The sequence below is a fragment of the Parus major genome, chromosome 1A (assembly GCF_001522545.3).
Source record: "Parus major isolate Abel chromosome 1A, Parus_major1.1, whole genome shotgun sequence".
Lineage (NCBI taxonomy): Eukaryota > Metazoa > Chordata > Aves > Passeriformes > Paridae > Parus > Parus major.
In genome coordinates, this window is record NC_031773.1 from 33,410,342 (window position 1) to 33,424,615 (window position 14,274).

The window sequence follows — 14,274 nt, forward strand, 5'->3', positions numbered from 1 at the left end:
GCCGCGCGCCGCCGGAAGCGGCGGCCGCTGTGACGCCAGTTCCGGAGGAGCTCGTGGGGGCTGCGGCGCGGCGCTGGTTCTCTGCTGAGGGAGGGGGCGGACGGCGGGTCCCGGCGGCACCGGCACCATGGTGAGCGGCGGGGCGATGGCGACGGCCTAGCCCAGGGCAGCGCCGGGGGTGCGGGGAGGCCGGTTGGCGCTGCGTTCCGCGCGGGCGGGCGGGAGTGCGTGCGCGCGGGGCCTGGAGGCCGCGCCCTTCCTTTCCCGGCGCCGTGCCGGGGGTGGGGGCGGCGCTCGCGACCCCGCGCGCGAGTGGCCCCGAAGGTTCTGGAGCCGGGGCGGGGCGCGGCCCACGCGGGGGGACACCCCCCTGACCCCGCCCTGGAACACGTGTTGGTGTGTTTGAGCCTTCTTCATTTAAGGCCTTGTGTGCTTTGCAAATGGTGGTCCTTAAAGGCCGGTGTTGGTTACTGTTGTGATTAATTAGCATTGTTATGTAAAAGGAAAAAATTAATAAAAGACGAGTTCAGCTCAGGTATCAAAATGCTAAAGCCTCAGTACGGTCAGTAAATAGACCTCTTTTGGTTCCTGCTGGTTGTGGCTGCCCTCGGGCTGTAAGGAAGGGCCGGAGAGTTGGGCAGAGCAGCAGCCACGAAGGGATGTGTGCCCTGCAGTCAGCGAGCAGCTGCACTCGGTCTTGTAAGCCCTTCACAAGACTATGAGATTCCAAGAGGGATTTATAAGAACCTTAACTATTTCTTAAATATACCTATTATCACAATAAAATGGGGCATTAAAGAAATTTTATTAATAAAAATATTAAGTTGTTAGTGTCAGAGATTTGCTTTTCAAACACGTATTTTTGTTGAAGCTAGAACAGTATTCTTGCATTAACTGTGTTTTAGGCATCCATTTCCCTTGCTCCTGTGAACATTTTCAAGGCAGGTGCAGATGAAGAGAAAGCAGAAACAGCTCGGTTGGTAAGTTTAATTCTCTAAGAAACTGGTATTACTTAGAGGTAATTAAACTTTCTCTTTTCTACTACTGAAAATACTTACACTATATAATGATATGGAGCTTCTGTCTCTAACTGGCTTTACTTGTTCCATGTCTGTAAACAGAAGGGAGAGAAAAATTAGAGAAATCTTCAGTGCTAAAACCGAAGTGGCTCTGTTGGAGCTCAGAAGATTGGTGTTTCTTGGGTGGCATTTCTTCTGCTTTGAGACAGACTTAGTGTTTCTGGGAGATTTGAGTATATTTGATCTGGTTATGAAAATTTAACAGTTAAGAAATTTGCCTTAAGCCTCTGTTGAAGGAGGTGGAAGGTTTGATTAAAATGTTGAAAGCTATGTGATGGTGTAGAATTCCTGTATTACAGTAGAAATAAATTGTTCCCTGAGGTGTATTTATTTTCATTTCAGTCATCCTTTGTTGGTGCCATTGCCATCGGTGACCTAGTCAAGAGCACCCTGGGGCCTAAAGGCATGGTAAGACAACTGCAGGCTCTCAGTAGTCATACCTGTTAATTTAGATTTAATAGTTCCAGTGCGCTTTCAAGCAGTATTCTAAATCTCACATCTTGTAGGACAAGATTCTTTTAAGTACCGGGAGAGACAGCTCTGTGACAGTTACTAATGATGGTGCAACCATCCTGAAAGCTATTGGAGTTGACAATCCAGCTGCCAAGGTCTTGGTTGGTGAGTTCTTACAGGCTTGGTATTTCTTAATTTGTAACTCTTATCACAGAGTTTTTATTTGTTCTTAGAAAATTGTTCTTGAAATTCTGTGAAAAATTGAAGGAGGGGGGACCAGAAATCCTAAAGTAAGAAGGGCAGGGTATTGCAAGAGTTGTGTCATTCTGCAAAAGTTAAATTGTAGTGTATGCTGCTCTTCAGAACTGTTTTTTCATCTTTTGCCTCAACCCTACTTTGTCCCATGAGTCAGAAGGGACTAAAGACAGCTGTGTGCCCCTCTTTTTGCAGTATGAAAATTCGGAGCAGAAATCTGTGCAGCAACCAAAGTTCTCTCTGTGTCTCCCAGATTTAAATCTCTGTCACTCAGTGAGTGCTGTACTTCTGTAGAGTTTACTGTTGTGAGCAACTGTCTTATTGTGCCAGTGGTCCACTGCTGGTGACAAACAGGAGCCTGAACTATTGGTTTCAGGTTTCCTACTGATTTTGTCTTTGCTGTATCCCAGTTTATCAGCAGTTCATGTAGCAGACCTGGTTATTAGAGTTTCTGATCCTGTATCTATGCCTTAGAGCTTCTATCCAGCTGTACTTCCTTTTGATAACCACTTTTAGAATGGGAAACACAGGGGAGCATCTTGACCATCACCAGGCTGAAACTGGTGTCTAGGCTGCAAATAAAGAGCAAGAATTTGAAGGATGTTGAATTTCATTTGGATCTCCTGTTTTTCTGGGGATTTTTTTAGAGTTTCCTCTTTACACAAAGAGTAAGACCTGTTTTCCTTGTCCAAATTAATCCATGAGAAAAATAGCATTAATACTGTGTTTTCCTTCTTCAGATATGTCAAAGGTTCAAGATGATGAAGTTGGTGATGGAACTACATCTGTGACGGTGTTGGCAGCTGAATTACTGAGGGTGATGTATTACATTTTTTCAGATGTTTGTCAATGTAGTTCTGCGATACCACCAGTAGGAGGTGTGTTATCCTGTGTTTGTGAAAGTGCTCCCAAAGTATAGAAAGGAATAGCTTTCTCTGTTGCTGTTTGAAAGAACTTAATAGGGGGAAAAAACAACCCTTAGGTATTGCATCATCATTTTTTGGGTATTTTTGTAGACTATTACTCCTTATATAATTTTTATAAACTCTCAGGTGTTTTAAGTTGACTCTTTACAGGTAACTTCCTGGCTATTGCACTGAGCAACATGCAGCACTGCTTCGTTGTGAGGCTCAGTTCTCTGAAATCCATTTCTATAGAAAAAAAGTCCTGCTAAATTCTGCTCCCTGCTCAAGACCTGAATCCATACTTTAAACTCTGTTCCTTTAAACTCTGGATTTTATGCTCATGGAAAAGTTTACACTGCCAAACTGTAAACCTGAAATTACTAGGGATTTGAAAAGGATTTGAGAAATGAGTAATTCTTCCTTGCAGAGCTGTGGCAGATGTGCTAATCATCTCAGGTCCAGGAGCTGGGATCAAGAGCATCTTAAGGAGTGACCTATTAGGTTGACAAGTTTCTCAGAAAAATGAAGATAGCTTTTTTCAACTACACTTTAAAGTTGCATCCATAAATTAACATGTCATCTCTAGTTAGTGTAACTGTACTTTTTTAGGGGGGAAGTAATTATTGATTTCATTTAAATAGGAGGCAGAATTACTGATTGCAAGGAAGATTCATCCTCAGACCATCATTGCAGGCTGGAGAGCAGCCACAAAGGCTTCAAGAGAGGCACTTTTGAAAGCAGCCGTGGATCATGGGTTAGTAATGTCCATTTGCTGTAACTCAAGATCAAAACATCAATGTGAATTGCAGTCCATTGGTAATTTTTTCACTCTTGTTAAAGCAGTGTGAAGGCTGAGTTCATGAATTTGAACAGTTGAGAAAAAAATACTGGGTGTTTTTTTCAAATGAGCTAAAGAAGCTTTATGATATTCAAAATACCTATGATGTGCAGAAATTAAATACAAGCTTTAATTTGTTCCCCGGAACAAAGATCTGAGCTGTTATTTCATATTTCGGACTCGCATTTTAAATACAACTATTTCCCATGCCCTGCACTTTGAAAGCACAAACTTTCTAAAGCTGAATGCAAAAATTCTCTTGACAAAACTTGGATTTCACATAGAATGTTGTGTTCTGGGGCAGTGGAGAGATTCTGTGAAGCGTTCCTCAAAAGAGAATTTGGTACATATAGAAACAGGCTGGAAGAAATGGTGGCTAGACTCATGGTGGTAGCTAGTGGTAGTTAAGGCTTTCAGACTTCCCACCTTAACAGAACTGTCTTTATTTTAGTAATGATGAATTGAAGTTCCGTGAAGACCTGATGAACATTGCAGGAACAACTCTTTCATCAAAATTACTTACTCACCATAAGGATCACTTTGTCAAGCTGGCTGTAGAAGCTGTTCTTAGGTTGAAAGGTTCTGGTAATTTGGAGGCTATCCATGTCATTAAGAAACTTGGTGGAAGTTTGGCTGATTCCTACTTAGATGAAGGTAAGTCTTTGAGTGTTGACTGTGTATGCACTTGAGAAATAAAGCTGCTAAAGGCTACATATCTATGTAAATTTGTTATGGGAAACACTGTTGTTATTAAATTGAATACGAAAGGTGGGGATTTTGTAATAACTAATAATCGATCTCCTTTTTTAATTTGAAGTTTTACAAGACCTTTCTGTTACTACAGGCTTTTTACTTGACAAGAAGATTGGTGTAAATCAACCAAAAAGAATTGAAAATGCAAAGATTCTTATTGCAAATACTGGTATGGATACAGACAAGATTAAGGTATGTGACAGAACTACTGTTGAGGAACTGTGTTTTTGTAAATGGAATTTTGAGACTGAAGACTGAACTGTCTTTTCTTTGATTTAGATTTTTGGCTCTCGTGTTAGAGTGGACTCCACAGCAAAAGTGGCAGAAATAGAACAGGCAGAAAAAGAAAAAATGAAGGAGAAAGTGGATCGTATTCTTAAACATGGAATAAATTGCTTTATTAACAGGTATATATTTCTTTGGAGAAGGGGAGTGTTATCTTACTCCCGATGTTGTTTTAATTCATTCTGCTAGAATAGGCAGTTAAATGCCAAGCAGGTACGTAGGATCAAAGGAGTTGGACCTTAAAGCATATGGCTGCCTGTGCTTAGTGTGATAGTGTTTCTTCAGAGAAAGGGTATTTCAAAAAGCGTCATAGTTTGAATTGGGTTTTTTTTTCTTAGCTTTGCACGTTTTCCTGTTATTGCCTTTGCTTCTGTGTTGTGTAGCATTCCATGTGTGGCAGGTGTCTCATACACTGACTGCTTTAGTAGCTTTCAGAAATCTGTCCTGTGTCCATGCTACTGAGAATCTGGTGTCTTTTGTTCCTGTGTTGTTTTGAAAGGTTCTGTGTGTGATGGTGAGATGTGTTTTAATTTTAGGCAGCTGATCTACAACTACCCTGAACATCTCTTTGGAGCTGCTGGTGTCATGGCTATTGAACATGCTGACTTTGCTGGTGTAGAACGCCTGGCTCTTGTCACAGGTCTGTAGAGTATCTTGATGTATGAAACTTGGAGTGGTACATCATTTGTTTGATCATTAGTAAACATTTAACTTACTTAAACATACTACTTTTTCTCCAGCATCTGTGAATAAATGATCATAATGTAAAACATGGGGTATAATTTAGCAAGTTAGTGCCAATTAGTAATTTTCTTTCATATTTTAAAAATATTTTCAGTTAAGTTCCTGCTTGATAAGATTTTGAAAGGTTTGTTTTCTAGGGAAAAGATGAAACTTAGCAACAGAAAGAATAACTCCACAAGTTAATACAAACAGTTTTTGATTCAGTGATAGCACTTGGTTCTAAATGTCTGTTGTTTGACTGTAATGATAGAGAAGACTAAAGAGTCATGCTTCGTTAAAAATGTGGGCCTGGGTTGTTGACTTGAGGTGGACCTCAAAATGATATGAAAAACCTTGGATGTTTTGAGTAGTGGTCAGCATAAATGTGATTCTAGTAACTAATGAAAATGAAACCTGTGGAATGCTAGAGATAATTCTCACTGCTGAAGTTACAGATAGTTAACTGGGACATCGTAGTTGATTTTGAAAGTGATCAGGAAGGATGATGAATTTGCTTTGCAGGAGAAAGGAAAAGACACTGACTGACTTGTTTAGTGTCTTAGCATAACTGAAGTAGCAATTGTGTGTAACTGTCAGTAGGCACATTGACTCAGGCAAACGCTAGACTGGGAGGAACATTGCTTTCTGGAAGAAATTCAGAGCAAACTTTCTGTGCAGAGCATATGGGCCTTTTCAGAGCACATTGGCTTGAATAGTATAGCTGAAAAAAGGACAAGTTTTTAATACACACAAACTCTCTGATACAAGTCTTGGTTTTCCTTGTAGTGCTACAACTACGCAGTGCTGCAAGCTACTGTGTGAGATATTTGAGCATGCACTGGGAATGCATACATGTAAAGAGTTTTCTAATAGGAGGAGGAAAGAACTAGAATTAAAATGATGTTGTGTTCAAGGACGTTTTTGTCTTTGTAATGCTTGTTTTGTTTATGATATGGCAGCTTACAGATCATGCACAGTATTGCTGCTACAGCATGGAATGAGACTTGCAGGAGTATGGTGGCCACTGGTTCTCAGCCATCATCAGGCAGGCAAAATGAATACTGTCACAAGCTCAAGTTTTAAAGCATAAGAAGCTTCATTTGGTATTTTATAAATACTTAATCAGTAAACACTGTGAAAACTTGAAACATAATGACATTTTAGTGCTAACAAAGATGATTGTTTATTCTGTTACCAGACACAACTCACAAACATTTTAGTCCTTGTGATATGAAACAAAACACTGGTGTTTTAAGGATTTATCAGCATTGGTTAAAGGTTTCTGGTGCTTACATATTGACATGAGAAAGTCTTGGCTTGAGGCAATTACAAAGATGGGTTTTTTTCACACACAACCCTTCCTTGGTTAGACCTTGCCTGAAGGGATGCTTTCATTGTGAGCTCTGATTTCTTTATGATCTCTTATTTCTTTTCACCACACTTGTAGGTGGTGAAATTGCATCAACTTTTGATCACCCTGAGCTAGTAAAACTAGGAAGCTGCAAGCTTATTGAAGAGGTCATGATTGGAGAAGATAAACTCATTCATTTCTCTGGAGTGGCAATGGGTAAGTATTTTATCAGTAACATTTGTGTTAACCCTCTGCTAATGCTGTTTAGTTTTCAGTGAGGCATAGGAATTCTGTAATAATTCATGTAACTCCTTTTACTAAAGCCTTGCTTTTCAGTAAAAATCTACAGTTTCATGGTTGAAACTGTGGATGTTTTGTATTATATGAACATATATAATAATTTCTAAGGATGGGAACCAAGGTTTCTGCTTTGGGAAATTTAGTTGACAAGAAAAGTAGCAATATGTCATACTTAAAGAGCTTGAGAGCTTGTTCTAATAAATGCTGGTACTCATAATTTTTCAAGGAGTTTTGAGGTGATACTAATTTTCTGTCTTGGAAATGTCATCATGCTTTCTTTTGCTCCCAAAATTAAGTAATAAAAATCTTGATTGCAAAGTGATAGCAAAACCATTGTAAATACTTTGTTGCAGCTCATTTTTGTGTCCTGGCTTCTCTTTTTAATCCTTTTACATTTGTGCTTTCTAGGTGAAGCTTGCACCATAGTTTTGCGTGGAGCCACACAGCAGATTCTAGATGAAGCAGAGAGGTCTTTGCATGATGCTCTCTGTGTCCTGGCCCAGACTGTGAAGGACACAAGAACTGTGTATGGTGGAGGTGAATATCAAATTCTTTGTAAATGTCACACATTTTGTATTACTGAACATCAGATATGTAACATCTGTGTATCTTCAATGAACAGGTTGTTCAGAGATGCTGATGGCTAATGCTGTTGCAGAACTTGCTGTCAGAACACCTGGCAAAGAGTCTGTTGCAATGGAGTCCTTTGCTAAGGCTTTACGAATGGTAGGTTTCTTTAATCAGATTGCTGTATTAAGAGACAAAGTTTCATGAAGTTTACAAACTTGTGACATCGGATATTTGCTTCACTTTAAGAGTTTTGGTTGTCCAAAGTAAAAAAGTGACGTTTAGCAATACATCTTGGATAAACAAAGGGGGAAGTTGTTTTTTTCTCTTAGGAAAAAAGTAGTGGGGTTTTAATAGTTCTGCATGTTACAGAATTGTGAATGTTCATATGCTAGCCCTCTAATTGGTTCTTGCTGTCCTTACCTGATAGTTAAAAGTGCTGCAGAAATAGTACATAAAAATCTAATCTTATGTAGTTGACAACTGATTTAGAAAAGAGCAACCCTTCTGTTCCATTGATGCTGTAGTGCTGTTTAGGTGTATCCATACTCTAGTACTATCTACAAGTTTCTAGTCTTGAACTGGAGATTGCATCTTAGTAGGAAATAAGAAATAAGGAAATAAGAAATACTAATACAGTTGTGCTAACAGGTTGTCAATTTGAGAAAAAATTGATTTTCTGCAATTTAAATTTGGGAAAACCTTGCTCCCAAGAAAATTCAAGAGCATAGTAACACTTGGCATCACCTCTTCAGTCAACACATGCAAGTTTGCACTGCTGTCACAGAAACAGTGAACAGAACAGTGGTCAGGTAGTTAGTGCTTCCCAGCAGACTTGTGCTTTTTAAATGAAAAAAATTCTCCAGTTGTAGTCTGAAATGATAAAAGACAAGATTTTTTTTTTTTTATTCTGTCCATGTAAAATGAACTGACAAATCTGCTAACATGCTTTTGTTCTCTAAGGTACTTTATTAAAACAGGGTCTTGAAATTCTTAGAAAGTTAGTTTGGGTTTTTTACTTTCTCCTTATCACAGTAACAGATCACCGGCCATGTTTCTGAAGCATCTTCTTGAAGTTCATTTGTAAACTAATAACATCAAAGTATGTTTCATGTTTACTAACAGTCGGTCCCTGTGTTAATTAAAAACAACCTGTGTTTATCCCCTTAGATCCCAACAATAATAGCTGATAATGCTGGCTATGACAGTGCTGATTTGGTTGCTCAGCTCAGAGCTGCTCATAGTGAAGGGAAGACCACTTATGGACTGGGTAAGTGGATCAGTTTTGCTTCTATTTGAGTTGCTGTTTGGCAGGTCCATTAAACTCATTAAAATTGTTCATGTATGTCTGTCACATAGATTCAGCAGGGAGAACTGAGTATGTTGATTTGTTTGCTTTGCCTAGAGCTTGGGTGTACAGCACTGCATTCCTTTTCTGTTCTACCAGCCTTTTGACTGTAGAGTGAAAACCTTTGTTGCTTAAGTGGATGGTTTCCACCTCTAAATGCACTTTCCTTACACTGAGTCTATATGGATGCTAAATTCTGACAGTGCCTGTACAGATTACAGGCCACAAGAACTTCTCAGGCTGGCCCTGAGAAAGTAGTCTGGGAAAAATATGAGAACAAATTAAAACAATCCTCAAGAACACAAAACAGCCTTGCAGGTGTTGTTTTGTGTTCCTTGTTTTCCTTGCAGGAGAAAGTCAGGGGGGTGGTGTACCCCACTGACCAATGATGGTAATGTAGCAGTTTACTAACCAATAAGAGTTTCCTTTCTGTACTTTCCACGTATCTGTCTATAAAGCAGGCCTGCAAGTAATAAACTAAAGGATCCTCTTGTTCTGACTCCCTCGAGAGTCTATGTCGTTCCTTCCAGCCGTTCCCAATTGGAACGACAAGTCTAGTTATAGGAAGCTTAAAAAGAAAAGCATTGTTCTAAAACCAGCAACCAGCTAAAGCCCCATATGAACTGAACATCCTTCCCTTTCCCCCCTGCCCTTCCAAAAAAAAAAACAAAACAAACCCAAAACCCAACAACCCAACTGAACAACTACAGAGTTGTGGAGAAGAATCCTGAGGTTAATATACCTAAGGACAGAGTGCTGAGAGTCCTATTGGGATCTTGTGTCCTCATCACAGTGTATAAAATTTTTGTCATTGTTTGTAAGTAATTTTAACATTAGACTTAAATCAGGAGCCTTGATGTAGATGATTTTATGTAATACTTCCCTAACTATCAGTGTAGTTCATTTGAGCAGGTGAGTTACTATGCTCTCAGCCTCTTGTAATTTCCTTGAAAAAATTCTGAGTTAAAAAAACCCAAAAAACCCCCAAAAAATCCACCTCTTAATGTATTTCTTCTTACAGATATGAAAGAGGGTGTCATTGGGGACATGTCAGTTTTGGGAGTAACAGAAAGTTTCCATGTCAAGAGACAAGTTTTGCTGAGTGCAGCTGAAGCAGCAGAAATGATTCTTCGTGTAGATGACATCATTAAAGCAGCACCAAGGTATGATCAGAATATCTGCATGGTCAGTTACAGTGGTGTAAACCTCCTTCTGTGGAAGAGTAAGGGTGCAGAGAAGTCTTGATCTAAAAAAGCTTTACTTGAAAGGGAACCTGACATGTGACATACAGATGTTCATATTAGATAATTTTATTACATTACCAGTATTATCAGGCCTTTAGTACCATCAGCAAACTTAAATTGCACTGCCTGAGTAATGCCTAGTTAATCTCAGGTCACCACTAAACACCTGTACAAGTGGCTGACCAAAATGTAAGGGGTCATGCTTTCTTTTTTCTTTTGGCAAGAATTGTAGTGAAATGTCCAGCTATTTCCAAGATAGAATCTGCAGCTAAAACAGAAGCATGTTTGTTACAAGGTTTGAGAAGAATTGCTGCTGATAGGCAGGTGCCTGGGTGCCTGCTACCAGGTAGTTTTCCCTGCTTTTTGAATCACAAGATGTGTTTTTAGCATAGTCATGGGTGGTATGTTAGCTCTGAGGCGGTTCTGGTTGCTGTGTGTTGAGATAAAGCTGTCACTGAACACAAAATACTAGCTAAAGATGAAAAATAAGGGTGGGTGAGGAGGGGCTGGTGGACATCAGTGTGGTGTGATTTTCTGATTCTTTTTCTCCCCAGAAAACGTGTACCAGACCATCGCCCCTGTTAAATTTTCTTCAGTACCCGAGGATGTGTGGACCAGATCTCACCTAGTAATTTTTTTTAATGGTCTAGTTTTTGTGAGGTTATGGAACAGAAGCTTGAGACAAACAGATCTCCATCAATGGCACTGTCTTCAGTTGGTTTTTACTTACTGGAGCTTTTCTGTGTTGTGGGGAAGAATTCACATTCAGGGATGTATAAACCAGGGGTTTTATACAATCCTATTCATTCTGTTCCTTCCAGGTTCCACTTGCAATGCACAGAAATAAAAAATAAAAAATAAAAATTCAGATTCCCCCAAGTTGTATTTCTTTCTGTAGAACCAGGATGAGCCAGATCCATTATGACAGCTGTGGTGCACATCCTCGGGCCTTGGCTGCTTCAGGGAGTCACTAAGCTCTCGTGGCTCGCTGGTTTGTGTTGACCTGCTGTGTTAGTGTAAGTGGTGTATTCCAGTCCTGGCTGCATAGGTTTTGATTTGGGGTCCTAGAAATAGGCTCTGAAGTTGCATGGTATCTTTTTCTAGTGATACTGGACGGGGTTTTTTGTTTGTTTTTGGTTTTGATTTTGATGATGGAAGAGAGAGCGGAAGAGGAACCTCAGTCAATGCCCAGAACTACAACTAAGTGATCTTACAGCTTTTACACCACAGATGTTGCATTCTGCTGAGGGGAAAGAGAGAGGAACATGCAGTGTGGGAGAGAGAGCAGCATTCAGGACCCCTATAATGTTGATCTATAAAGTACTGGGCTGACTTTACAAACGTTTGTAATTGAGGACACTTAGCAGAAAATGTGCCAGGCTCCATAACTTTCACTTCCTGCCCTCTGCTCCATCTTTTTCTTGTCTGTTGTGTCCAGTCTTTGTATTCATGCTGCAAAGGCAATGTGTTTCTTGACTGGACTGGTTTCTTTGTGCCTAGGTTGGAAGGAAGCCTGTGATGCGTGCAGCAGTCAGCATGCAGATCTGTGATGACTGTAAGCACAGACAAGCACAGGGCCCCAGTTTGTGTGGGGGCCCAGAATGGTGCCTTGCCAGGCCTTGTGACCTCTCTGGCCCTTGCAAGTGTAAGGTGTTGTCAACACCTGGCAAACACCAGGGCAAGTCTGCCAAAGCAGAAAGATTAAGCTGAAATAAGCAAGTGTGTGCAAAGATTTTTCTCCCTTAGATTTCTCAAAATGAAGGGAATCTGCTTATAGAATCCTCACCTTAACTCTTGACAGGGATTCTTCAGCTCTTCAGAAGTGACAGTACTGTGCGGATAGGGCTGAGTGAAACACAAACCACTGATAAGCCAGCAAAAGCACACTCATCCCCATCCCTTCAGATAAATACAGTACTAGCTCAGTTCTGTGGGATATAAAACACTGACCTTGGATATTAAAAAAAATGCCCCTAATTCATGTCCTGCTTTCCTTTCTGTAGAAAGAAACTGTTAGAACAAGACTAGATAAAAAATTTGCAGTTAATTCCAAAGGATTTTTTAACTTGGCAAGACAGTAGTATACTTTTATTTGAGTAGTAGCATGCTACATGGGTGCTAGCCAGATGCAAATTTGGACTTCATTTAACAAGATAACAAGTGCTAGCAGAGTCTATGTATTTCCAGATAATTTTTCAAACATGTAGATGACATTAAGCAGTCACAAACTGGCATGGAATCAAACCTTTTCTGGGAAGTCAACTGCCGCTTCTGCAGGCTTTTGTGGTGAGACAGTTCTGCCCGAAGAGTGTGCCACCAAAGGCTCTGCACCCTTGTTAAAAAAGCTGTCACCTAATTCAACCATGCTACGGAGTCTGAAGTTTAAAATGTCACTTTGAGCCAGGCTTAAAAAAAAAGGTGCATTTTTAAGGAGATCTGAAGTGGTCTAAGTTGCAAGCTTGAGAAATACCCAGCTGAAATCAGCTGAGTAAAGTTTGCCTCATCAGATTATGTGCAAGCCTATAGTGACAGCTAACAGCCCTGGATTTTATTCATGCAAGTTTACCTTTGCAGCTTTTAGTGGCTTTTCCTTTTTAGTCAGGCTTTGATTTTCTTCTTCTGCATGAAAACTTGTCCTGTTCAGCTGCCCTTAGAGGCAGTGTTGCCAGTAACAAAATGCAGCAGTAAAGCTTAAAGCTTTCCTCACCATCATTTAAATGCTGCTTGGCAGTAATGAAGCAGTTGTCACAAATTTTGCAGGAAGAAAGAGGAGAGCCCCCTGTACTTTTGTGCTGTTTCCTTGATAGTGCAGCCAGGACTTTGCTACCGTTTCCCGCTCGGCAGACGGAAACCTGCAAGGTGTTGCTGTGTTTCAGGTAAGTAATTTGAGACCAATGCTGTGAGTTGCTTTAGAGCTGTGGGCCTCAGCAGTGATCACCTTGAATGGTAGCTTCCAGCTGAGCTGGGACACCTCAGCAAGGTGGAAGGGAGAAGAATGAACCCACAGGTGAGGAGCAGTGAGTCCATATGTGCTCCATGCAATCCACCCATGGCAAACATCTAAACTGAGTCTTCATCTCTATTGTGAATTGTCCGTGGTCCCAGTGTGGGAGGAGTGGGAGAGGGAAGAAGTCTGTTCTAGGGAGAGTGCTGGGTGCTGCACAAAGATGGGTGTCTGTACAAGAGTTTTGCTGTCACGCTGTCTCCAAGCTGGTGCACATACTGATGACTGCCCGGTGGTGTGGTGCTCCTGGGACACCAGCAAGCAAGGGAGAGGTAGAAGTTGGGCAGTGGTGGGAGTGCGCTGCCACCTTGGCCAAAAGGGGCAGTGGAGCGTCAGCAGGGCTCGGCTTCTGGCTCGGTCTTGGCAGCAGGAGGTAGCAATGGTTTTTCATCGAGCGTGATTTCTATCACCGCTCCGGATCGCTTGCGGGGCTCGGGGGTCTCTTCTGACCATCTGCCCACCCTGCGCACCCCTTTGGCCACTTTGGGTGCATTCCTGCAGGGGTTGTGGTCATAGATCACCAACTTCAGTCCAGGGAGGTGAGCAAGGCTGGGGAAGAACTGGATGGAGTTGCGATCCACGTCGATCACCTCCAGGAAAGGCATGTCCAGGAGCACGGGAGGGAACTCAGACAGCAGGTTTCCTGACAGCCAGATGGTGCGCAGCTCCTGCAGGCACTGCAGCTGGGGAGGGAGGGTGCGCAGGGCGTTGGAGCCGGCATGCAGGGTCTTGAGCAGGCTGAGCTCACACACCACTTCGGGCAGGTACTGCAGGCAGTTGGACTCGATCCAGAGGGTCTTGAGATTCTGCAGGAGTCGGAGCTCGAGGGGCAGGCTGCAGAGCTTGTTGTTGCCCAGGTAGAGGATGCACAGCTGCTTCAGTGTGCACACAACTAGGGGCAATGCTTTGAAGTTGTTGAAGTCCAGTGCCAAGATCTGCAGGTTTTGCAGCTGTTCCAGTTCAGGGGGCAGATGGTTCAAGTTGTTGTCACTCAGGTACAGCTTAACCAGTTCCCTAAAAGAGCAAATGTGCACAGGCAGCCGCCTCATCTGCCTGCCGCTCAGATCAACCATTTTATCCACGGGCATCTCTTCTAGGTCTTCCAGGAGGTACTTCTGGCACTTGTTAGAGGGCACAAAAGCAAGTATGGCTTTCAGACTGTTGCCCAT

The 14,274-nt window shown here is 41.6% G+C and overlaps 2 protein-coding genes across 2 annotated transcripts; one reads left to right on the plus strand and one right to left on the minus strand.

The window, feature by feature from the left end:
- CCT2 (chaperonin containing TCP1 subunit 2) lies at positions 1–10,980 on the plus strand. Its single transcript, XM_015629009.3, has 16 exons — positions 1–130; positions 906–980; positions 1,422–1,487; positions 1,586–1,697; positions 2,528–2,604; positions 3,334–3,446; positions 3,982–4,184; positions 4,375–4,475; positions 4,563–4,690; positions 5,105–5,208; positions 6,739–6,858; positions 7,351–7,479; positions 7,565–7,668; positions 8,680–8,779; positions 9,879–10,020; positions 10,656–10,980. Exons 1-16 carry the CDS (start codon positions 128–130, stop codon positions 10,684–10,686), a joined length of 1,608 nt encoding a protein of 535 aa, XP_015484495.1. The 5' UTR covers positions 1–127; the 3' UTR covers positions 10,687–10,980.
- A 2,371-nt stretch (positions 10,981–13,351) lies between these two features.
- LRRC10 (leucine rich repeat containing 10) lies at positions 13,352–14,274 on the minus strand. Its single transcript, XM_033514776.1, has one exon. The coding sequence runs from the start codon at positions 14,272–14,274 to the stop codon at positions 13,438–13,440; it is 837 nt and encodes a 278-aa protein (XP_033370667.1). The 3' UTR covers positions 13,352–13,437.

Bases quoted from the DNA above. Each gene is read 5' to 3' on its own strand.
- LRRC10 (XM_033514776.1), bottom strand. From the start codon at position 14,274: ATGGGCAACAGTCTGAAAGCCATACTTGCTTTTGTGCCCTCTAACAAG.
- CCT2 (XM_015629009.3), top strand. The intron at 1,488-1,585 runs GTAAGACAACTG...CACATCTTGTAG, and splicing joins CCCTGGGGCCTAAAGGCATG to GACAAGATTCTTTTAAGTAC. The intron at 1,698-2,527 runs GTGAGTTCTTAC...TTCCTTCTTCAG, and splicing joins AGCTGCCAAGGTCTTGGTTG to ATATGTCAAAGGTTCAAGAT.